Below are 23925 nucleotides of genomic sequence, written 5' to 3' on the forward strand. Positions count from 1 at the left end.
GTCTCATTCACACCTACACACTCTGCCAAGGCTAAAGGAGACGGGCCAGCACACACACTCGCACAGTCCAGTGTGAAGTTGCACTCAATCGACGTCACACTCCTCAATGCCAAGGGAGGGCTGTGTGTGTGTGTGTGTGTGTGTGTGTGTGAGAGAGAGAGAGAGAGAGACAGATACAGACAGTTAGGAGCAGTTCATTCGGCTAGAGTCCTCAACTGAAACGCAAAAACAGAATTTAATAAGAAATTAAAGAAATTATTACATAGAAAACAATAGAAAAAAAAACACAAAAATATACTTTTGATGAGAAGTCATCAAGAGGAATAAAACGTATGCTACTTTTGAGCATTTCCTTGTATTTGTAGAATGGATCCTCTAAATTTTAGAGATACAATAGGTGGATGTGGTATAAATGTACAAAATGTGTGAAAGGTTTTGGGTCAGACTCTACAGATCTACAGGCGTGTGGGGGTGAAGCTTTAAAGGTCGCAGAGGTTATTCACAGTCATCTGCTCATGTCGCAGCTGTTTCTCCACACTTGACTCCTGCGCGGTTGAATGAGGGGCAGGAAGAAGGGATGGGACAGGGCAGAGGAGAGAGCGATGCGTTTGGAGGGCTCGTACTCCAGCATTTTCTCCAGCAGATCGAAAAACAGATGGTGCTCTGTTGCGTGAGACAGCAAGTATTCCTGAAACACACAACAGCCAGGTTCAAAAACACCGATTCACACGCCGCTCCAGGTTTAAAGTTGACCCACCCCCTTCCCCTCCCCCGCCTCAGCTCACCCTCAGACGCTTGCACTTGGTCGTCACGTAGCGTCCGGCCTTGGAGCAGTCGTTCCAGTCCAGACGCCCACGGTAGAAATACTTCTGCTTTCTGAAAGGAGAAGGTTTGTTGGGTGGCGTGTGTCTGTGTGTGTGTGTGTGTGTGTGTGTGTGTGTGTGTGTGTGTGTGTGTGTGTGTGTGTGTGTGTGCGTGCGTGTGTTCAGGCTGCGGTTACCTGCTCCTTTGGATCATTCTTTGGGGAATTGGTCCGTGTATTCTCTCCATCATAGCTAGATGCTCCTTGTTGTCGTGGGTCTAAGTGGACAAAGGACCTGACACATAAATCACAATCTAGAGCTTAACCTGTTTTTAAATGCGTGGAATTGTGCGAGCGCAAACGCAGATGTGACCTGGTACAGCGTGAAGCCTTCGTAGTATTCAAACAAGATGCAGCCGATGCTCCAGACATCACAGGCGTGACTCCAACCCAACTCTGCAGGACAGGAAAGAACGGAGCAAAGGATGCAAAACTTGTCACCGCCAGTTTGAGTTTGATGCTGTCATGACCTTAGTTTCACCCACTCAGCTTTTTGGGAGGTTTCAATATTATGACCCTAACCCTAACGACCCTGTGACAACATGACATCATCAGTGTTGCGCTTTAATTGTTAGTCTGGTCAGAATATAAAACAATATAGAGATATATGGACCAATTACAGCCGAACAAATCTTGTGTATGAAGAAACCATTACTCCAACATCTCTTACCCAGTATGACCTCTGGGGCCCGGTAGTGACGAGTGGAGATGATGACAGAGTGATATTCATAGTCAAAGGTGGCGCTGCCAAAGTCAACAAGCCGCACGGCCGTGTCATTGATTCTCTTCTCGTTGCATTTCTGGAGGAGACGAGCAGAAAGCTGAATGTTTAACGTAACATTCAAAATTAAAAGTACAATTTACTCTAGCATCAAAATGAAATGTATTTGTGGTGAAATAATTTTCCAGGCTTTCATGAGTCAATCAGTCCCTTCTTCTATACACACTGTTGCCGTTCTTGCTTTCTGAAATTCTAGTAATTACACTGATCACATAAATAAAAATAATAGAAGTAAAAAGTGAGACGAAACAAATCCTTAAACAAATTCCTCCTCACTTCATTCACTGAATGAACCGGTGAGGATTCCTCCCATCATGCATTTCTCTCCTGCCATTCATTCTTACCTTGGCAGTGTTGTGTACGAGGGAGAAGTCCGAGTTGACGAAAAGGATGTTTTCCGGCTTCAGGTCTGTGTGAGTCAGCTTGTTGTCATGGAGAACTGCAGGGGAGGGGGGAGAAGTGTGAAGACACAGAGGTAAGAGGAGCGAGGCGACGCCCTTGTTTAGTCCAGGTTTGTCAAACTAAATGGACAGTTAAATAAGATACAAATACATTCACATTTGACCCTGAAATGATTGGATTTTTCTCATGGCTCTCTGGCTCGTTTGCAGCTTGTGCGATGTCGCCCCATAACATAAAGCAGCTGAGAGAATGTGGTGATAAAATAGATTTTACAAGGTGTTACCATCATTATAGCATTTCACAGTTCTATTTGGAAATCCCTGAGATGTGTTTGTCTTTCTGCAGCCTAAGGGCCTGGTAAGTGAACACCAAGGATCTCCAGAAGGCTGCAACTTGCAAAAATCAATGTCAGTGACCTTGACCGGATTTCAATGACCTTAAAAGCAGGAAGGTTTGTTTATATGCAAACCGCAGCTCAGGTGACTGTGACTGTATGGCGACAGTGAGAGGCTGTTTGTCCTGCCTGGACTGGTGCGTCTTACATCATCCGCACAATAACCGACACACTCGCACAACAACAGACAGAACAAAGACATTGTGGTTTGTCCCAGGAACAAAACCACACACCACAAAGGAAGTCAAAGACGGGATGAATAGACCCGACTAGAATAGGCCCTGATTAAGTATCTGAAGGAGAACAGTGCACACACATCAAATATCACTTTACACACACTCAGATATACGTACACCCAACACATGTGGACCCAACACACCAGCACCGATCATCTCCAGGTCCCTGCTTTGCTCTAGATACGGTACCAAACAGCAGCTGCCTAATCTGCTTAGTGTCATCATGGACATTCAGACTCAAGCGAAAAAAATACAAGGCGGCTTAATTAGTGTGATGCATGCTGGACTCACAGTTGACAGCGAGGCAGATTTGGTAAGCCATGTGTCGGATCTGGTTAAGGGGATAAGGCAGGAAGTTGTTTGCTTTCAGGAAGTCAAAGGTGCTGAGAGAGAGCAGCTCAAAAGAGATGCAAATGTGGCCGTAACAGTTAAACCAGTCCAGCATCTGTACACACAGGCTGAAAAGGAGGAAGAGGAGAGATGAAGAGCAGAGAGGAAACGAGTGATGACGGAAGGCAGAGATGCAGGAAAGGACACGTCTCTACACAATGAGACTGGCCTGAGGTAAAGCTGAAGGCGCTCACTGTTTGTTGTTGGGGTCTTTCTCACGGATCTTCTCCAGCACACTGATCTCCAGTTTGGCCGCCTCTCTGTATTTTTCCAGGTTCTTTATGATCTTCAGAGCTACTTGAGTGCCGCCTCTGTGTGTGTTTGATTTGTGGACAACAGAGGCTCAACGCAATCTTACGATGGGTAATAGAGAAAAACATGCACGGCTCAGTTACTGGGTGGAGAGATTTACCTTTCATGGTCCAAACACTGCACCACCTTCCCAAATGTTCCTTCACCTAAAGTGTTGATTATCTCATCTGTAAAGAGAAGGAGAGGAGTTTAGTGTCCCAGATGCATTCTTACCGCGTCATCCCAACACTTCCTTCTACACTCAGACCTACATCTGTCCTGGAGGACGTCTCCGCTTTTGTAAATCAGGTGTCCGTTGGCGGCGTCTCTCCCCTTGCTGTCCGGCCCGTCATCGCTGCTGTGCTGGAATCATCAATCAACACGTTCACATGTCGGGCGGAGCTAAAGACTTAAGGGTCAAGCTGCCTGTGTTAAAGGGCAAAGTTCACCAGCTGGACTTAACCCTGTGGCTTTTAAAAATACATACATATAAAACCACACTCACAAATACAAGTCCTTCAAAACAAAAGTCCAGTCTTCAGTATAATTATCATAAATAAGGAATAACTTGATCAGAATTGCTACATTTCCAATCAGCTGCTGCTGCAAAAATGTGTTTGTAGTCGTTCCTTTTCCGACTTTTATTATATTTTGCGACTAGTAGCCTTTTTTCTTGTTGTGCAATTCTAATTGTGATTATTTAATTGTAATTTTTGCGTTGTTACAGCGTCCTTAAAGCAGCAGTCTGTGGTAATCACAGAGCTCCTCCTCCTCCTCTTCGTCCCTCATACCTGCCACACAACTCCAACATTTCTCCTTAATCAGATTGAATCAGTAGGCGTCGCCACATCGAGCGCTCAGGTCCCAAAACATTGATCAACTTTGAGTATGACTTTGACCTCTCACTTGTTGTCAGGCCACCAGTGGGGATCAGAACACAACGTGCTGCACTCCAATGTGCCAAATCCTGATTGAATACTTGATGAGAAATCTGCTATGTTGTGACAGTGGTTGAATAAAGTTTGTTTTCACGCAAACTGTTTCACTGCGAGCACATTAACAATCCTTGAAGAGCTCAAACATCGACGCAGCTCCTGATGAAAAGAGGTTAATTAGAAATGTCAAATGACTTCTGGCCTCCATGGAGGTACTGAGGCTCTATTTCCATCCACATTCTGAGGCTGTTATTAATATCAGAAGCCCAGCATGTGCTGAGGACTGCAGGACAGGGACTCACTCCCCCAACACACAACATGTACAACACTAGTGTGTGTACATACCTACACCATTAGTGACAAAACAGCTGTTGTTGTTTTTATTAGCAAGATAAAGGTTTTGCCAGAATTATGCCGTCATGCCACAGTTGTATTTGTGTAATAAAGGGACACGACAAAGTCCTGAATGCCTGAATCAACAACGTCTCACACTGATCCTGTTTTTAGGCCAGTACAAAGACGCCAGAAGACATCAGAACCAGGAACATAAACACAATCAAGTGCACGGAGATGAAGATACTCACAGACAAGCAGAGGCAAATACAGTCCAGAAAGCCCTTATATAGAGCATAGAGTTCAGTCTTTCCCATGGCGCAGAACTCAGGGAGGTGAGGACAGGAAAAGAGGATGGAGGGACGTTTAAAGTCAAATGAGGGAGAGGACGAAGAGGAACGAGAAGCAGAACAGCAGAGAGCGGGAAGCGGGGGGAAGGGACAAGACGGTGTTAAAGCAACGGCAGAGACAAATCACATGATGAGGACTTGTGAGTGAACGATGACAACGTGGAGTCGCGAGCAGACGAGAGACACAGACGCCAGACGAGTCCAAAAGAAGAAACAGGCAGAGGAAAAAGTTAAGGCAGGTGAGAGAAAAGTGAAAATGGAGCAACAGACACGGCGACAGAAAGTGACAGACAGAAATGTGAGGAACAGAGAGGAGGAGGAGGAGAAAGAGAGAACTGAGACAGATGCTAATAATAAACTTTGGTCACAGCCCCCACTCAGAAAGTCTTCAGAGTTGAATCAAGATGTGGAGAGTGAAGCGGCAGAGGAGGAAGAGAAGGAGAAGGAGGAGAGATCCAGTTTCACTCAACTTACTTACTCTCCACCTTACACCTCCTAAACCCCTGCAGTATGTTTTGGCACACCTGTCCTGCTCGGCATGCTGCAAATTCCCCCTCGTCATTCGCCGTGTGCTAGCTTAACAGAAATAACCAACACGGCTCCAGTAAACAATTTATTTGGCACGCAAACGGTGAGGCCAGCATTCTGTCAGGTGAGGTCACCAAAACATCATCAACAACAATTAAAAACAGATGAACTTTGACTTTGACAAGAACTTGGCGGCCGTAGAAGTAAACAGAGCGGATCAGGATCAAACCTCGTGGATGTTTGATGTCACAGAAATGCGAGGAAATTCATTAAAATACACTCAACAACACGATTTCATACAAATATGAAACCACCAAATTGAAAGAATCTTTTGAACTATGACGATGTAAACCTGAGAAATAAGAGAAACAAATGCATGACCTTCTGTTGCACACACACACGTGCAAGTCACACAATCCAAACCGGCACTCCGTGTTCCGGACCGGGTGAGATCCAGATGTCAGCGTAAGGCTCAACCTGCTCCACGCTCAGCATCCTGCTTGATACATGCTCTATATACACACACACACACACACACACACACACACACACACACACACACACACACACACACACACACACACACACACACACACACACACACACACACACACACACACACACACACACACACACACACACACACACACACACACACACACACACACACACACACACACACACACACACACACACGGTTTGGTATTTGTAAAGCGCCGACATCACTCAGTCACTCTGAGGTCAAACTGGGCTAAACTAACTGGTGACAGCAAAGACATTTTATTACTCGCTGAGCTCACGTTACACTACAGCACCGTACACACAACTGGGTCACATTTTGGGAATAATGAGGTAATCATGATATGACTACAAAGGTGACGGAAATGATGGGAACCCTAATATGAATTAAAGAAGGGAGGAAGAAAGCTGGATTTACACTTCTCTAGCCCTGATTCATATTCATCTCCTTTGTAAATAGCACAGTATTGACCCATTACTACCCTGATGTTACCCATGTACTGCCTTGGTACTATGAGATACTACAAGTTATAGCTTACCCAAGAGCCTCCAGAACACGTTGCTCACACATCTGCGTCCGGCCTCTGGTGGCAGGAGGGAGAGGAAACTCACAGGAGCTTCATCAGGCCCTGCAAACTCAGGCGGCATCCTTCACACACACACACACACAGGTGTTTTGTCACCGTGTCTTCACACCTCACAATTTCTCTTGATGTGGCGTTCGCCGTCATTACCCAGGAGACGGCGTTGAAACTCTCGCCAGCCCTTCCTCCACCTCTTCTGGGATGTCCTGCAGTCTTGAGACGGGGGACCTACAGACACACACGCACACACACATGTGTAAAGATAATCACATTCACACACACACTCTCTGACAAACACACACTTCATCATCGCATACCTCTCTCTGTCTGATATGTTCAGGGGGGAGATGTCTTGAGTTGCCTCTCTTGAGTCAGAGCCCTCCAGCTGCAGTGGGCCTACACACACACACACACACACACACACACACACACACACACAGTTGAAATGGCTGAGGACATTGCATTGATTCCCTAGAGGTTCTCTTTAACCCTTAACCATAAGTGGCACATACCTAAACTTGACCTTTAACCTTAACTTAACCCCAGTGAACCAGGTGAATGCTGCCCCAGAGCAGACAACAAGAGAAACCAGTTTGACCCCCCAGTTACACTAGACTGATCCCAGTCTGCTTGCTTCAATCCAAAATGTGTGCCCAGGCTTCTTAATGTGTACAGTGCAAACACACACACACACACACACTCACACTGTTTCCTATCAGTGTGTGTTGTCAATTTCTGTAATGTTTGTTTGTGTATTGGGGGACGAAAAGTTGCATTTTACACAAGACTCACCTGAAATATCCTCAGCCAACACACTGGATTCTAACTCTCTTGGGACCTACACACACACACACACACACACACACACATTTCTGTCTATTTCCTGTAAACAAACCGACTCCATCCCCTCCAGAGCGACCCAAACAAACTAACCCCTCCATACCTCTGTGGTGCTCGGCTCGTCTTCCTGTCCCTTTGCCGTCTCGCTCTCTCTGCTCTTCTCAGAGTCGGTGGAGTCGGGCCCTCTCTCTCCGACCTGCAGGTCCGAGCCAGACAGCGGCGTGACAATTGCAGCTTGTCGCCATAGTAACTGAATCTCTTCTGGCAGGACTGCAGAGGCGGAGGGGGGGGGGATTACATTCAAGGTTTATTTTTTAAAAGGTCACGTGAATCACAAAGCAGCAACAGGATCAGCTGAGTGCAGAAGATTTAATTAAGAATTAAAGGTTATAAGTGTAACATTAGACTTCAAAAAAATGTGTGGGGCTGTTGTGATGTGTTTGAAGGGCAGTGACTGTGTATGTGTGTGTGTGTCTGTGCACTGACGGGTGCAGGGGTTGCTCAGGAGGTGAGCGGCAGACAGCATCCTGTGACAAGGAGGCGTGGGGAGAAGAGGACCCTCAATTTGGATGTGAGGGTCGTCAATCTGCTCCTGTAGCTCCTCCTGAGAGAGCTGGGTGACTCGGTCGAAGAACATCAGCTGCCTCTTCCTCTGCTTCTCCTTTCGAGGAGCGGCAGCCTGGTGATAAGGGAGTGTTGGTCGAGTTTGGAGTATGAAACACTTTGAAGTTTATGGTCACTTACGATGGATTCTAACGGTTTTCACAGCTTTAAGAATCTAGCAGAATTTCTCTCGCTGCTGAGTTGTCCATCTTAAAAACACACACATTTAAAAAACAGGCACCTTTACTTTGGGAGTCCGTGCCCGCTGTCTTCTGGGTCTCTCAGGCCCAGCCGGTGGAGAGAGGGGCATGGATGGAGACACAGGAGTGACCGGGTCCGCTCGGGGTCTGGGCCTCTCCGGCCCCTCCAGGTCTGGCATCTCCTCGGGTGGCACCAAGGCATCTTCACTGGTCATCATCGTGGGCTGCAGCCTGGTTTAGTGTATATATGTATATTGCAAAAAGAAAATGCAAATTAGGTCGCTCCATTCCCTGTTATCAAAGTATGGAAATGTGTTTTTAATGAAATGCTTGAATGGATCATATACTCAAGAGTGGATCCTGTCGGCTCCTTTGTTTTCTCGCTCTCATCGTCTCCCTCTCTTCTCTCCTGCTCCCTCTTTATCTCCTGCTCCGTCTTTATCTCCTGCTCCCTCTTTATCTCCTGCTCCCTCTTTATCTCCTGCTCCCTCTTTATCTCCTGCTCCGTCTTTATCTCCTCTTCTCCTTCTGTTGCTGCCCCAATGTCTCCTGTTGACAGAGAGGGAAACTGTCTAAAACCCCTTACTGTCATCTTTGTCTAATAGAAGAAAGGAAGAGCTTCATTGGACCACTCACCTTCTAGAAAGAAATCTCTTTCAGCCATTAGCAAGTCCAGAGTGTCTAGCTCATCTTGAGTGAGCTCTGAACCCCCAAACTAATATTGAAGAAAAAGAATAATGGGAAAAAAAGGATGGATGAGTCGGTGGCAGATGTTTGGTGGAGATCTGTGTGTCATTTTTCAGCCTTTTCCAAAAACACACATTATCAATATTCCAGGTAAAAGATGTAAGGTGGCTGCATTTGTGACAGGTGTACCTCTGCAGCGGGGAAGGTGACAGGCGGCCTCTCCCTCAGAGTGATGGCGTCTGGAGAGGCAGTGATGCCTGGGGGGAAAAGGGACACGAGAAAACAACGTAAACAAGCCTGAGTCCACAGCTTATCGAGCAGAAATCAAAGTGTCCCCTTTTTTTTGCCAATGCGATCTGGTCAGACGACACCTGCTGACACCACATCTCAGGCCAACATCGGCCTCAGCCAATTAAGAGGATGCTGCTGAAAGCCGACTCTCTTTACGAGCTAACCTGAGCCTGGCGTGCCTCTGTCTGTGCTCATTACTTTATCCATGCAGGTAGGTACTGTAGACACGACCATGGACTGGATCCTACATTTGCAACCTTTGTATGATCATAATGTAGACAAATAATACGTTGTCAACAGATAAATTAACCTCCTGACGCATGAACTCTTATTTTATGTGCATTTCTCTTTGCTATTTAGGATTAGTGGGACCTACTTGTATAAGAACAACGATCAGAATGAATGAAGCGAACTCACGGGGGAATTAAAAGGGTTTGCAGTTAATGATGAGCATTTAAGAGTAGGAGAGCAGTGCTGCAGGAACCCCGTCAGCTGTAGCGCGGGGTCAGGTGTTAAACCGCCTGGTCTCCGTGAAGCACAGAACTAAAGCTGTAGAGAAGTCTCTGTTTCTCCCCACCGGTGATTGGAGTTCGTCAAGTTTGTTGCACAGTGAACGCACGTTAGAGAGAAGCGGTGTGCGCGATCGGCGCCGTCGGAGACGAAGAAGCGCGCCGGCTCGCTACCTCTCCTCCGCCGTTTCACTGCGTGGACAAGAGCTAGCGAACCCTTGATCAGATCGTCCGGTAATTCCACAGATGTAACGAGAAAAGTGGGAAACAGATCCGCTGGAGTAGTTCTCCTGATGTTTAGGAGCTCTTCTCTGCTGAGAGAGGCCCCAAGAGCAGAATAAAGCAAACAACATCTTCCTGTCTGCTAGGTTTTCAAGTAATCCAAAGTGGTATTTATAAAACTAGGCGAAAAATGTCCAGACATGAGGACAACAGGTTTAAGTTAAGCACAATGATGTATAAGGTGGAGAGAAGCAAAAACGTGATGTCCAGATATGAGGACACAGGGATAATAAAATGCTTTGCCCGATAATGTAACACCACTTTATTCTGATAACTGACATTTGAGTGGAGACAGATTTGTTTGCTCTTTGGTTACAGCTCACTTTGGTTACAGCTCATAATTCTGCTGATTTATCTCACAATAGCTCCTTATTTGCATTTCAATGTCATGTTACTATACTATTGTGTCATCTGTTCAGGATATGATTCATTCTCTGTAATAATCTTGTCAAAATGTCTGCTGCTATTACTGTATATTCCATTCCTCTCCTGCGCTGACAGCAAACGCTATTGTTGAGCTACATTGAACACAAACCCTGCAGGAATCATTAGTGTCATGTTCTCACGTCCCATTACCTCAGATTACATCACTTGAAACTATTTTTAGAGCATTTCACCGTGAATTTCACAGTGAGCAGCAGAGGGTAACAGGATGTGGTGGTGGTGCCCAGCTGGAATAAACTAAAATGTAATTGTGCAGTGTTTTACCTCTTTCTGGTGGAGCAGCAGCTCTGCTCACAACAGGCTGCCTAGGTGAGGCTTCACTCAGGTGCTGCTGGCTCATCTGGGTGAACAAAGCACAAACAGCAATGTGCATTTTTACATCAACTACAATTTCAAGCTTTCTTTCCCCCCCACTTACAAATGGTTGTTATTTCATTGCTGATTGGAGTGTTTGGATACCTGGATCAGTGAAGTGGGACTGGGCATGGTTTCCTGTAAGTGCATCACTCCAAAAAAGGGTGCCAGGGCCCCATGTGTCTCCTCTTGGACAGCGAGAGTGTCCACATTGAGCAGTGTTTGTCTGGGGGAGAAACAGAACACACACACACACACACACACACACACACACACACACACACACACACACACACACACACACACACACACACACAGTGGATAGTTGTTATTCACAGCTTGTAAATGCAGTCGGATGGATGAAAGTTTGGAGCATCTGGGCTCACTTGCTGTGGTCATCCATATCAATTTTCTGGCTTTTCATCTTTTTCGCCAGCTGGCCCCTAATGGTCAGAGCCTCCTCTGGAAGCACACGAGATCAGCCTCACACAGCCACACACAAGAGGACGAGCGCACTTGTCTCTTTATATTGTGTTAATAATCGCTCAACTTACCCAGGAGAATGACACACTGACGGTGATAGACAACAATGACGCCATATTGGAGCTGTGAGGAGAGGTAGAGGGAGAAACGAGGCCGTGGCAGACCCGGCTGTGGTGGAGGGACCCTCTCCAGCACATAGTTCATGATGTCATCACTGCACGGGCATCAGTGTGACATTACTGGGTTGCTTGCAGTTATATCAGATTAAAAATATGTAGGAAAATAAAAAAATTTCTTACCAGGTTTTTATAACATTGACTCTTAAAAAATCCCGGCGAGGGATTCTGATGCCTCTTGTGGCAACAAGCCTTAAAAGAAAAGCACAGGCAGGCCCATCAAAATGAGCTTTTGGAAACACCCTGAGGTGCCGATCAGAGCCCATAGCATTACATTCGTGAGCAGATGAAAATGTGAAGGGAGAAATAATGCAAACAGGGTGTTTATCTCATGTCAACAGAAGAACAATACCACTTTTTGTAATATTGTGATCATGTATATGTTGATGAAATCATTTTTAAAAATGACTATGACGATCTTCCTCATTAAGACTTATTAAGCTCAGATTTACATGACCCAGAAATTAAAGGTGCTTACTTTTCAGACGATCTCTGTGAAACACCATGAGAGAACATTGTTGTCTCTGCTCTTACAGCTTTTTCATGGTGACTTCCTGGCGACCGCTCAAGTTAAATATACAGCTTTATTTGATCACTCTCCATACCTGTTTGATCATCTCTTAATTTACAAAATTGCCTTTGTATCGGCGGGGCTTCAAACACTTCAGCCTTCGCTTGTTTACTTTTCACAGAAGCACCTGGAGACAGAGACCCGCTTCCCTCTGCACACTGTGCGTGGACGTGATCAAATGGGGAAGACGCTGTGTTAACTTTAGCAAAAGTGATGGAAATATGCCCCAAATGTATTACAATTCTATCTTACACTCACACACTCCTTTGAAACAGGCGTTTGGAGTTGGAATGTCTTACAATTATTCATGGAAACAAAAACATCCCCAAACTACCCGCTCTCATCTCTCTCTAGGCTCTCTATTAATGAAATGTGCTCGTTAACTTTCAGAAATAGTGTGGATCAGTACGGTGTTACAGATATGTGATAGAAAACATCCAATATCCTTCATAAACCCGCGACGCTCATATACAGTATATTTATATATTATAACCATGCCAAGAGTCAGGATGGTGTGTAGTATATTTGAGTCATTCTACTCACCAGATGGTAGAAAAGCATCCGGAATTACGCTTCAACACGGTGGGGTAGTAAAACATCTTAAACGATTGATAATACAAGACAATAAATGGCAGATGTGCACGTTTCTGTGCAGATCAAAGCGGATTAGTGCGCACTGGGGCAGAGGGATGTGAGATGCATTAAAGCTCTTTGTTGACACAAGCTGATTGGCCCAAATGCAAAGCATTTGTAAATAGTGTGCGATTCTGAGAGGAGAGTTCAGCCAAAAAAAAAAGAAAAAAAGATTTAGGCCATTTAAGAGCTGAAAACTTGGTTGTGGTAATTACTCAAAGACATATGACTTTTAACTCACTGTATTCATGTTAAGTTGAGGTTTCCTGGGAACAGGTTCACAAATTCTAGTACTTGTACCACTGGTGGTACTTGAAGCGCCCCCTGGTGGAATGCCAGCTGGTTCTTGAAGTTTCTGCAAAGAATTAAAACTGAAAGACATGGAAATTCTACGACTGTGGCTAGCATTTACACACACGATGGGTTTTTCAAAAGAAATGGTTTTCAAAGTTCACCATTCTGTAAACAGCTTGTTGGTGAGGTTGGACTTGATTTGGTTTCCTCAGAAGTTTGCACATTGCATTAGAAAGTGTTCTGAGCTTTCATCGTTTCAAATAACAATCACCAGACACATGACTGCAAAATTAAATGATCTGTCATTGTCCTTAACGGCACGTTTTCTTCAGGAGGACATTCGGAGCGCACAGTTCACTGAAAACATTTTAATTTTATTTAGACGGTACACAAAATATGCAGATGAAATTCAAATCAACCAGGAAACACTTTCATAAAAAATAAAGGCAAGACACAAGTGGCAATAAAATTCACATTTCAACTTAAAAACAAAACAAAAACAGTAAAAGTATGAGATGGCTCCTTCAGCGTTACTACAGATGCTCTGATCACAGCAGTCTTCCTCTGCACTCTGTGGATCCACAGCAGCACAGCAGCACTTTGCCCTCCACACTGCCCACCTCATAGTTGTAGTCCCAGGTCAGTTCGGTGCCGGCACGGATCCGTCTAAACAAGGACCCAAGCAGGCAGGTCAAGGTTAACACTGTAATATATCCAATATACTATACATGAAACCAGAATACTATACAGTACATATACCAGACCTAAAATGACCTAAAACTATGTCACAGAGGACATACTCGACTTTAGCACACTTCAACTCACTTGCTGGCAAAGAAAGCCACCCAGGGGAAGCGCAGGTCATGTGTGTCCACAAACACATTCTGGACAAAAAGGTTTGGACTACAACTATGCTGTAATACAGAAAGGAGAGTGATGACGTCAGGGACACGCATAGAGAAATGGGATCTGAGCACACACACACACACACATACACACACACACACACTTACGTTGAGGTAACGCCCCAGATTGCCTTCAAGCTTGGCATCGATGATGTAGCACGACTCTTCACCATCAAAGAACTGTCGAGTATTTTTGGGGGTGATGACGTCGCCCGTTCCTCCAGGCTGTCCCTGTGGCCCCGATTTTGCTGCCTGGCCCCCGCCGGATCCCGATGGACCTGTTTTTACCATCATGCTGTGGCTGGATTTAAGGGCGAAGCCACGTGTTGATTTCACAGCTACCTGCTTTTTGGGCACACCTGAGCAAGAACAGAAAGAGAAAGAGAAAAGAACAAACAACCGTCGGTGTCAAACCCCGAGGAGTTTTCACATTTGAACCTTCCTCCTTTCTCCTCTCCTTACCTGGGATGACTTTCTCTTTCTCCTTGTTGTCCTCAGAACCTGAGCTGATGGTCTGGACATCGTCGCTGTCTGAAAGCGTCAACACATCCTGCTTCTTCCCCGTGTCCATCTTAACTTGACTGTAAGAACCACAAAATTCAGCTCTACCACAATCTATCAGCTGAGGATAAGATTCAGCACCGTGTTGAAGAATTGCTGTTCTAATGTCAATCTAATGAATGAACACAGTTTAGACTCGTACCTCTTGTTGTCTACAGATTCCTATGGAGGAAAACGAGAAAAAGTACATTTTCAGCAAACATTCAACCCAATATGAAATCTATAAAACAAGCTACCGTCCAATGATGTGCATGTGAGCAGACAACTTCAATAGAGCAAATCTTTTCTGGTAGGATTAGATTTCCTCTTTCCTCACCTTCTTCAGCCCGTGGTTTGTAAGCCAGGAGGCCACTTTGCTTTTCCCCGACTCCTCTGGCATGGTGGGCGGCTTCTCATCATCTGCTCCCTTGCCTGAAGAAGTCATTCCATCCTTACTGTCTTGACTCCCTGGAGGAAGAGAGTGGAGACGTGTCATGGGACAAACATGTCCAAACAAAGACACTGTAGCCGTCTGAAAGACTATTTACACTTTAACAACACCATTTAAACTACAATTCAATCTTTGAATCACCATGTTGAAATTATTGTTTTTCGGTGTCAAGTCATGACAGGTTTCCATAAATTGCTGAGCAACATAAGTCCATTGAATCAAAATGAATGTTGACCCAGCTGACCTTCCTTGTTTCCCTTGGCCTGGCCTCGTGTGGTGTAACTCCTCCACACAGAGCTGGAGCTGAGGTAACTGTCCTTCACAAACGTGTCGTCGGAACTGTCACTTTCATCATCACTCTTTGAGTCCTTGTCATCGTCGTCATTGCTGTCGATGGATGATTCCGGGCTTGGGGCTGTGCGTCAGGAATGAGATGAAAGGGTATTAAGAGTTTCTATCAAGGTCTAAAAAGATTTGCTTGATCCGTCTTGATCTGCTCTGCCTTTAATCACCTTTCTTGGATGGACGTCCACCAGTATTAGTTGACACCAAAGCGGAGGGTTGAACTTTCATCCTGGACACGTCTACGCCACTCCCGTCGCTGTCTGAACAGTGTGCCTCACTCTCATAACCCTCTTTGAAGTTCTCCACACTCTCTATATGGTCCAGGTTAGCAAAGTACTCATCTCCCATCTCTAGACCCTCCTTGTCTGCAAAGTCGTCTGTCAAGATCTTGCCTAGTAAAAATAAAAATGTCACGAATCAAACAAAGTAACAAGTCATCCTCCTATCAACCCCGGCTTATAAATATGTCCAACTGCTGTGCATCGTCTAATATTTTAAATGGAACCCTTCACTCACCGGCGTAGATACAGACAAACGAGCCCTTTGCCACATCGTCCAGGCAGCGGATGCCCCAGCCTTTGTTCTGGGTCTTGAAAAGCTGGAGGCGCACCTGCAGGCCGTGCTGCACTAGCCGGTTGGTGCACATCTGAGAGCAGCATTTGCACCGCTTATTACACTCATAGATCCTGAACGAGAGAGAGCAGCAGAAAGAAACGGGAAGAGGGAGAAAGATCACTGCCTCTGGGGCGCGACATCAAGAAAATGAGCCGTTATGTTCAACTGTTATTATCCTCTCCTGCTGGAATGAGGGTGAATAAGAGGGAACCATTTTGGTGAGTGTGTGTGTGTGCTAGTGCATGCGTTTGCACAAATGTCTGACCCTGTGGGAAGGCACTCCTCTAGTCGTTTGTGCAGATATCCGGCATTTGAGTTGATCTGACCACCCGGTACACAACCTGTAGCCTGGAGAGTCAGCTGGTGGCAGGAACATTTGGACCTGCGACACAGACACATACTCAGAAAAGTAACAGGAGGAAGATGACAGACATTGGGCGTGAGGAGGAAGTGGACGTACTTGTCTCGACAGCCGTCAGTGCATTCACACCCAACCAGGAAGTCTGGGCTGGTATTGATGTATACTCCAACATCTGGGATGCGCTCTTTACCTTGAGAAGAGGAGACATTAATGAATGAGTCTCTCAGCCGACAGTTTCTACAAGTTCATTTTGGAAAGGATAAGGTGGATAGATATTTGTATTATCTTGACTGTAACTATTACTGTAACAGTCCTGTTGCAAACTTACTGTAATCTACTTTTGGGGGCGGAGTGGAATCGATCTCATTGACGCAGGAAAGTGGGATGTCTTCTTTTCCCCCAGTGATGTCTGGAATGTAATAAAATGGCTTCTGTGGCTGGAAGGTCCGGTCCACCAGCACGTAGGGGTCCAGACAGAACATCTCTAAGAAGATAAGACAGCGTGTCTGGAATAAGTACTGCTGGATCTCTCCCATGTTCCGAAGGCAAAGCCCACACGGAGCCTTGTAGATGACGTGGAAAGACATCTGAAAGGTAGAAATAGAGAGAGGATGTTCAGTTTAGTTTACCTGCAGGGAGGAGGAAATTAAAGCAATGCAAACATGTATAATGTTTATTTTAAAATGGCTGAAATCATGAGGATACAAATTGAATATCCACACAACAAATGCTGGATTTACCTTGCGGTTGATTTTGCGTCTCGCTGTCATTCGTCTGAAATCGTACAGTAAGGGTGTGAGGAGGGGGTTCTTTCCTCTGTGAATGTCCCATTTCACGGGTCGAACGCGATTCAGACAGGCAGGCTGGCAGTTGTGCGTCAGGTAAAAGATGCGGTCAGTAGGGGCGCGGTATGAGAGGTGATGTGGGACGGAGGCTACCGCGTGGGGGATGACAGGCGGGGCAGGAGCGATAACTGGCAGCTGTTTGGGATAAGATGCTAGGAAAGTGGGGAGGGCGGGGCTTGTGGGAGACAGAACAGTCATCGGTCTTCCACTGTGGATTGATGGACAAAAGACAAAGAGAGGTAGAGTGAGAGGCCATTCACAAAAATGGAAACATCTCAAATCAAACTGGGTGTCTTCAGTCGAGCCTTTGTCCCTTTTTCAGTCTGACTGTGCCAAACAATGAACAATGAAGCTACCAACTGGCTCTTAAATATAGGTGACCTCACCTCGAGAGACTGCTGGGACTTGGAGAAAGCGACTGCAGGACTTTGGAGGAAGTGCCTCCCAGCCCAGGGACAAATGGAGAAGTGCTCTTTCTTGCCATCTGAAGTTTAGGGCTAGAAGACAAGCAGGACAATACACCAACAATCAGCTGATCAGTAAATCCACACCCAAATCTCAGGTAGGGGTGAAAAGAAAACGGCACAAATCGAAATGATTTTACTACTTTTAGTTCATGAGAAGGCATCACTCACTCTGCACGTGGGGGCTGTGGAGGCTGTGGAGGCTGTGGGGGTTGTGGAAGCTGTAGGGGTTGTGGAAGCTGTGGGGGTTGTGGAAGCTGTGGGGGCTGTTGGGGTTGGGGTTGGGGTTGGGGTTGGGGTTGAGGTTGGGGTTGGGGTTGTGGTAAGGACTGGCTGGGTGACGTCGGCGGTGATTTGATGGGAGAAGTTCCAACATGGCCGTCACTGGTGTACTGAACCACTGGGCCCTTTGTCCTCAATGCCCCTGTGGATTAAACAGACAGAGGTCAAATGAATCTGAAATAAACACATTTTGATGACGGACTGATAATACTAAAAGTAGCATTGTTGTCATTCACACACCCATGTTAGGTCGCGTCCTCAACTGGCCAGCCAGCTTCTTTTCCTGGGTGTTGGCAGTGGTCATCTTTAGGTTGAACATTGGCTCCAACCTGGTTGAGCCTCTATAGATCCACTCACTCCTCTTATCATCCTGATCAACACCACACAAGACCCACAAGAAGTTATTGTAACTAAAGCAAATCAACTTCGGGCCCGTAGAGAACTTTCCCCTGGTTTCGGCCCCATGACCCCAGCCTCCCCTGACCCTTCTGCCCCACCCCTTAAGGCACCCTTTGGGGCATGTCTACCTTTTCTTTTCCCTCCCGTAACATGACGTGCTGCGACACCATTCATGATTCTCAAGGTGGCGTGTCTCAATGACTTTGTTGATTATGATGTGGCAGACATACCAGGAAGAGGATTTTGACCAAGCTTCCGTCCACCTCCTCTACTTTGCTCTTCCACCAGGTGCCCTCCCATTCAGTCTTGATGATTTGGCCGACCTTGAGGAGTACCATCGGCCTGCTGGGATAGGCTGTGATGTACTCCTCAATGAAGTCTCGACATGAGGCATCCTCTATGTCTTCCCAAGTACGCTTCACTGTTGAAATGAGAAGAGAGTCCCCGCTTTTACTTATATCTTTTTACCCTGCCAATGTCATATTGCTAAATCTATAAGAAAGGGGAAAAAAGGCCACTTACATGGTCGGCAAACAGGGTAGAGCTCAGGTAGCGTCACGTAAGAGGCATAGCCATCGTCAAAGAAGATCAGGAACCTGAAACATATAACCAGGATGTCAACCAAGAAACATGGGCTATGTACGGTGCATGTGAGACTATATTGTTGCTTAACCCTCGTAATGCGCTCCCGTCTTACATAAACCTAAGGCCCCCTGGGGTCAAGTTGACCCCAAATTGTTTGACTGTTATCTTAACCATAAAGTGTAAATTCTCAATTATTTTTGTGTCACACCTTCAGTCTGACTCCAGTCCAACACATCACCACAAATTTTTCCATTTATTTTGGAATTTAGGGCCAAAAGGCCTTGCTCACATAAAAGATACCCTATTTTTGAGTTTAAAAAATGAAATACATTTTTTTTTTAAATATTTGATATGATCTTGACTATTTGACATGAACCAGAGTGGAATAGGTCAAAGTTTAGTGAGGGTGCTGTTTTTGAATTTTTTGAATGGCAGCAAATACTAACACCTAAGGCCCTCTGGGGTCACATTGACCCCAAAATGGTTTGACTGTTATTTGAAGCATAAAGTATACATTTTCAATTATTTTTGTGTTACACCTTTAGTCTAACTCCAGTCCAACCCATTACCACAAAAACTTTCCTTCAATTTAGAATTTAGGGCCAAAAGCGTTTGTTTACATAAAAGTAGGGAAAGTAAGGCAGGGATTTGGGCTTCTGCAGGCCCAAAATATGCATGTAAAATGAACCTGGCATTGCATGCTGTACATACCTCCTGTTGTTGTCCCATTATTAAATAACCATTGCTTGACCACACACATCAAACATCCAAGATAATAGATGTGTTGGAGAGCAGTCTGGTGTGACTTTTTGCCCCATTACACCACTTTGTGCTTTGGGACCATTTTGACCCCAGGAGCAAAGGAGTTGTAAAATTCAATAAAACACCCAAATTTCAATCAAATGACTTCAAATTTCTTCTAATCATGTAGAGCATGGTATCAAACAACCCCTCTAAATTTCAGACCATTTGATGTAAGAAAACACATTTTATCATCTTTTTATGTATTGTAATGTCCTTGGGGTCAATTTAACCCCAAGGGCATTACAAGGGTTAAATTATTTGTTTCCTGCTCTAATTTGTGAATGACATAATTCATGCTATGATGTCATTTTAAGGTAAGGTGTTGTTTGTCTGACATCACTTTTGTGCATTGCGCAACACCATGTCGGTTTGATAAGGTCACGTTGACATTGTGTTTAATTCGTCTGACATCATTGCATAATACGATGCCATCCCTTTGTTAGTGTAAGTGCCCCAGGATTCTGTGTGAGCCGTTACTCAAGCTCTTATTAAAAGTCACTGATAGACATAAGAATTCTAAGTGTTGTTCGTATTAGGTGGTGTTGATGAAGAAGCTGCCACCTTTGTGCGCCACCACCACCCTCATCTTTGTCCACTCACCTCATGCGATTCTTGTTGTTGGGCATTTCCGCTACTATGCCAGCATAGAGCCACACCAGGTTGCCATCCTTGTACTTTGCAACCACACGGGCCCCCACATACAGGCTTTCCAGGGTGGGGTTAAAGTCGAAGGCCACGTGATTTCCGGAGAGAAGACTCTTCCCTTTGTCAAACTTCACTTTATACTTGCATGTAAAATTTCCTAAATACGGGCACAGAGAAATCAGTATGAATAAAGGAGCAGAATAGACACATTTTGAATTTGTAATTATATGGGGATTACATGTGTTCTCAGCATCAAAAGGGAGTGAGACAATTAATAAAAGACAAATAAAATGACAGTGATTCCAAACTAAAGTTCAAACAATCAGCACCTCTTTGTCTGCTATCCCAGAGAATGTAGAACCAGCAAACATACCAACAGGGTTGACCGCAACAAGTGTGCCTTTGTGCCAGGTCTTGGTGCGCTTCTTCCCCAGGATGCTCATCCCTAATGTGAGCTCCTCTTCTTTCAGAGCGGGGTTAGGTTGGGTCATGGACTGGGATGTTGCTGGGGTTACAAACACTGCTGGCATTGAACCCTGAACACCTAAAAAGAAAAAAGAAAAAAGAAAAAAGAAAAAAGAAAAAAGAAAAAAGAAAAAAGAAAAAACAGCACACACACACACACTTTTATTATTAAATGCGCTTCCACGTATGTTGTCTGAGAATAAAAGAGTTAACGTGGAGATTTCTCACCTGACTGGCCTGGAGGCTGTGTTGGGCTTCTGAGCAACGGAGCACCAGATGGAGTCTTGCTTACTATGTGGACCAACGTTTGCACCTGCTGGTTGGTCCTCTGCAGAGCTGTGGATACCTCCTTAAACTGACCAATGGCCAAACAAAAAGCATACACACATGTTATCCAGACACAGAGATCTGATTAAAGGCTGAAGACTTTTATGTAGACCTTGCATTCAACCCTCAACCCCAATGACACCAATAGCAATGAAGTTATAAAATGGCATAAGAGTGTATTTTTTTTCCTCACCACTGTATCTTTGAGGATCTTCTTAGGAGGAACCACTAAAACATTCAAAGAAACAGAAGAGGGGCGAGATATAGAACCTGGTCATTCTGTTGTCATGGCGACATTGAATGGCATTGACTGTCACAAGAAAGGTACTCAACTTACAACAGCCAACGGCAATAACATCGTCGTCGTCGTCATCTTCAATCTCAATGACTTCACCCGACAGTACTCCTCCTCCACCACCTTCATCATCTGAGCTGCTCTCGGGGTAAACCAGGCCATTCCTACGGTAGGTCGCCTTCACCAGCTTCTCACATTCCCGCACAGATCTGAGGCGCAGAGCGGAGGGAATACGTCAGCACAAAACACACTTCACACACAATTAATGCTGTCTGTTACAACGTTTTTGCTGAATCACTGAATCTGTCTTTCAAAATGGAATTTAAACATAAATGCTCAATATGAGGAGATTCTGGCAAACTTTCTCTCTTTCTCTTGCATCCCATGTCTGTATTGCTCTGTAGCTCCTGAGCTGTCTCAGCGATAGACGGCTGCAAGGGGACGCCGGGGTGCTCCACCATCAGGACTCTATTCTATGTGTATCGCCTTGCATGTCTTTTTTTGTACCTTACCTCTGAATTATCCCACTGTAAGTTCCTATTGCCCACCCAGCCATTCGTGGAGAGAAAATCTCTTTTGGAATTGCCCCTCCTGAGGTTTCTTCCCTTTTAAACTTATACATTAAGGTTTTCTTGGCAGTTGTTCCTCGTCTTCTTAGAGAGCTTTGGGCGAGGTAGGGAATTTTCCTGATGTTGTGGGTCTGTAAAGCCCTATGAGACATTATCTGTGATATTGGGCTATACAAATAAAACTGACTGGACTTCTACTTCAAATTCAAGAAATCTGTCCCAATGTCCAATTGCATATTTCCTGAAATAATGAAGTTATTATGAATAGTAATAATTTAATATGCAAAGATGATCAAAATCTCGCATTAGTCCCAGAGCAGACCGGCGGGCAGGTGATGCTCCTGAAGCGATAGGCTCATAATGAAGTCAACTGACGTCACCGACACTTAACTTATGCGTCTAAATCTTCTTCTTAAAGAGTTCATTGGCCAACCGCCAATGAACTCTTTGGCGGTTGGCGCAACTCCAAGCTCAGCGGCGCATTACCGCCACCAAATGGACAGGAGTGGAACAGGGGCGCGCTGCAGAAAATGACGTGAGTGGTGACAAAATCGGTGACATCGTCTAGTTTCAGTTCACTATATGGAAGTCGGTGATGTCATTATTTGAGCACTCTTAAAGCAACAGCGGTACTATTTCAAGTTTGTGAATATAAAAATAAAGAGTGTAAAAGTTTGTGTTTTTTAGAAGAAAAAAAGGCACTGATTTTCATAGCAAAAATCACAAAACAAATCGTGACTTCCTGGGGGGACATAGATATGTTGACAAGAAACATAATAATCAAACTGAGAAGAAAAACAATGTTCTATGGCGGCGTCTCATCTACTCACTGGTTGGCGTTGGTGAAGAGTTTCTCCGTTTCTGCCTCTTCGTTCTCCTTCTTCTCCACCCATTCCTTCAGTTCCGTCAGCTGAGCCCGCCTCTTCTGCACCACCTCACTTTTCTCCACAGCTTCTTCAATCCACTGTCTCAAATCATCCAGAGAAACACCCAATTCCTCCTCCAGACTGGAGTCCCAGCCCTCCACCTCCATCCTGATGGGAGAGAATGAAACGTGTAGCAAAATAAATATCAAACGAATACAAGGAAACAACTGAACCTCCCTGTGGTGTCATTTGTCATTGCCGTCTGTGATGCTTAATAATCGACACACAGAAAATAACAGTCTTTCTTGTTTACTGATGTCACTGCATCCACCTGATGACAACACGGAGCAGTGCAGACACGTGAAACCGCTTCGGACCTGTTGTTTAACTGCAGAATGGCAAAAATATAAACAAAGAGGCAACATATATCCATTATAATGCGACTCTAAAAATTACTTACAGACACTTTAACCTATTTTTGCCTGCCCGTTCGTTGCCATTGGCTTTGTTTACGATCCACTCAGTGACTGTAATGCAGCAGCCTGCAGGTGAGCCGGAGAGTAGCTGCAGCTGGTTAGCACAACAAGAGCTGTGCAAACTAGAGACTTTACATCGCCTAATGGCGGGTAAAGTGATTTGGTCAACTTGAACCTGTCCGTCTACATTGGGACTTTACTCTTACAAATCCCCAAATGAGAGGGTGAGCTAAAAGCTAAGAGACTAGGCTTGATGCAGATGAGAGCGGGCTAGCTAGTTAGCCTGGCATCACCTGGAGGAATGACTTATGTGAAGGCAGGGGGCCATAAAACAAGGAACCGTGTGTCCTCTGTTAAATGCACCGGGCGCTTTAACTTCATTCCCACTCAAAGACAGCGAGCAAACTCACCCATCGCTGCTTTCCATCCTGTATGTTGGCAAATAAAACAATAGCTAACATATGAAACCGCCTAGCGAGTTCGGGGAATATGTTTTGATTACCAGCGTATGCGACGTGGGCGGTACCTTCGCGCAGCAGTATCGGGATAAACTCCGCCCGCCCGGGTTATTCAGGTTTTATAGCGTGTACACCCAAGCCTCATCATGCTGTGGACGTTCTGCAGTCACACGAAGGAACACATTACTAAGATTCCAGATGATTTATTATAGATTGTTTAATCATGGATAATAAGATATGGAATTAAGTAAACAAA

At 45.1% G+C, this 23925-nt stretch overlaps 3 protein-coding genes across 3 annotated transcripts; all 3 read right to left on the reverse strand.

Moving 5' to 3' along the window:
* Positions 1-291: 291 nt before the first annotated feature.
* clk2b (CDC-like kinase 2b) lies at positions 292-5293 on the reverse strand. The gene is made up of 11 exons (XM_076154763.1): positions 4876-5293; positions 3629-3719; positions 3478-3544; positions 3260-3376; positions 2967-3133; positions 1988-2082; positions 1533-1662; positions 1176-1258; positions 1001-1080; positions 786-876; positions 292-688 (listed from the first exon to the last, which is right to left on the reverse strand). Exons 1-11 carry the CDS (start codon positions 4939-4941, stop codon positions 506-508), a joined length of 1170 nt encoding a protein of 389 aa, XP_076010878.1. The 5' UTR covers positions 4942-5293; the 3' UTR covers positions 292-505.
* Positions 5294-5536: 243 nt separating this feature from the next.
* Positions 5537-12019, reverse strand: LOC143003878 (meiotic recombination protein REC8 homolog). Its single transcript, XM_076154636.1, has 17 exons — positions 12009-12019; positions 11598-11666; positions 11370-11512; positions 11202-11277; positions 10921-11041; positions 10726-10801; positions 9125-9192; positions 8885-8963; positions 8596-8797; positions 8290-8479; positions 7932-8124; positions 7549-7715; positions 7398-7443; positions 6923-7001; positions 6756-6833; positions 6561-6670; positions 5537-6014 (listed from the first exon to the last, which is right to left on the reverse strand). Exons 1-17 carry the CDS (start codon positions 12017-12019, stop codon positions 5911-5913), a joined length of 1812 nt encoding a protein of 603 aa, XP_076010751.1. The 3' UTR covers positions 5537-5910.
* Positions 12020-13325: 1306 nt separating this feature from the next.
* Positions 13326-23710, reverse strand: setdb1b (SET domain bifurcated histone lysine methyltransferase 1b). Its single transcript, XM_076154832.1, has 25 exons — positions 23622-23710; positions 22700-22903; positions 21343-21509; positions 21199-21233; positions 20907-21033; positions 20587-20757; positions 20169-20370; positions 18702-18775; positions 18410-18600; positions 18021-18150; positions 17670-17922; positions 17421-17531; positions 16930-17242; positions 16518-16776; positions 16289-16379; positions 16094-16210; positions 15730-15899; positions 15381-15605; positions 15113-15283; positions 14755-14885; positions 14581-14600; positions 14340-14458; positions 13986-14236; positions 13798-13886; positions 13326-13638 (listed from the first exon to the last, which is right to left on the reverse strand). The coding sequence occupies exons 1-25, from the start codon at positions 23636-23638 to the stop codon at positions 13521-13523; spliced, it is 3756 nt and encodes a 1251-aa protein (XP_076010947.1). The 5' UTR covers positions 23639-23710; the 3' UTR covers positions 13326-13520.
* Between the last annotated feature and the right edge of the window lie 215 nt (positions 23711-23925).

Source organism: Genypterus blacodes, unplaced genomic scaffold (genome assembly GCF_046128005.1).
Source record: "Genypterus blacodes isolate CSIRO-AG114 ecotype Tasmania unplaced genomic scaffold, CSIRO-AGI_Gbla_v1 ptg000063l_1, whole genome shotgun sequence".
NCBI classification, from domain to species: Eukaryota; Metazoa; Chordata; class Actinopteri; order Ophidiiformes; family Ophidiidae; genus Genypterus; species Genypterus blacodes.

Coding starts and splice junctions, on each gene's coding strand:
- clk2b (XM_076154763.1), bottom strand. CDS start 4,941: ATGGGAAAGACTGAACTCTATGCTCTATATAAGGGCTTTCTGGACTGT. Junction 3,720..4,875: donor GTATTTGCCTCTGCTTGTCT/GTGAGTATCTTC, acceptor TGATGATTCCAG/CACAGCAGCGATGACGGGCC. Junction 689..785: donor CCAAGTGCAAGCGTCTGAGG/GTGAGCTGAGGC, acceptor TGTGTGTTTCAG/GAATACTTGCTGTCTCACGC.
- LOC143003878 (XM_076154636.1), bottom strand. Junction 8,798..8,884: donor AAGAGATTTCTTTCTAGAAG/GTGAGTGGTCCA, acceptor CTCTGTCAACAG/GAGACATTGGGGCAGCAACA. Junction 7,716..7,931: donor CCTGAGCAACCCCTGCACCC/GTCAGTGCACAG, acceptor CCGCCTCTGCAG/TCCTGCCAGAAGAGATTCAG.
- setdb1b (XM_076154832.1), bottom strand. Junction 20,758..20,906: donor ACAGCCTCCAGGCCAGTCAG/GTGAGAAATCTC, acceptor TTTTCTTTTTAG/GTGTTCAGGGTTCAATGCCA. Junction 15,606..15,729: donor GTTTGTCTGTATCTACGCCG/GTGAGTGAAGGG, acceptor TATTTTTACTAG/GCAAGATCTTGACAGACGAC.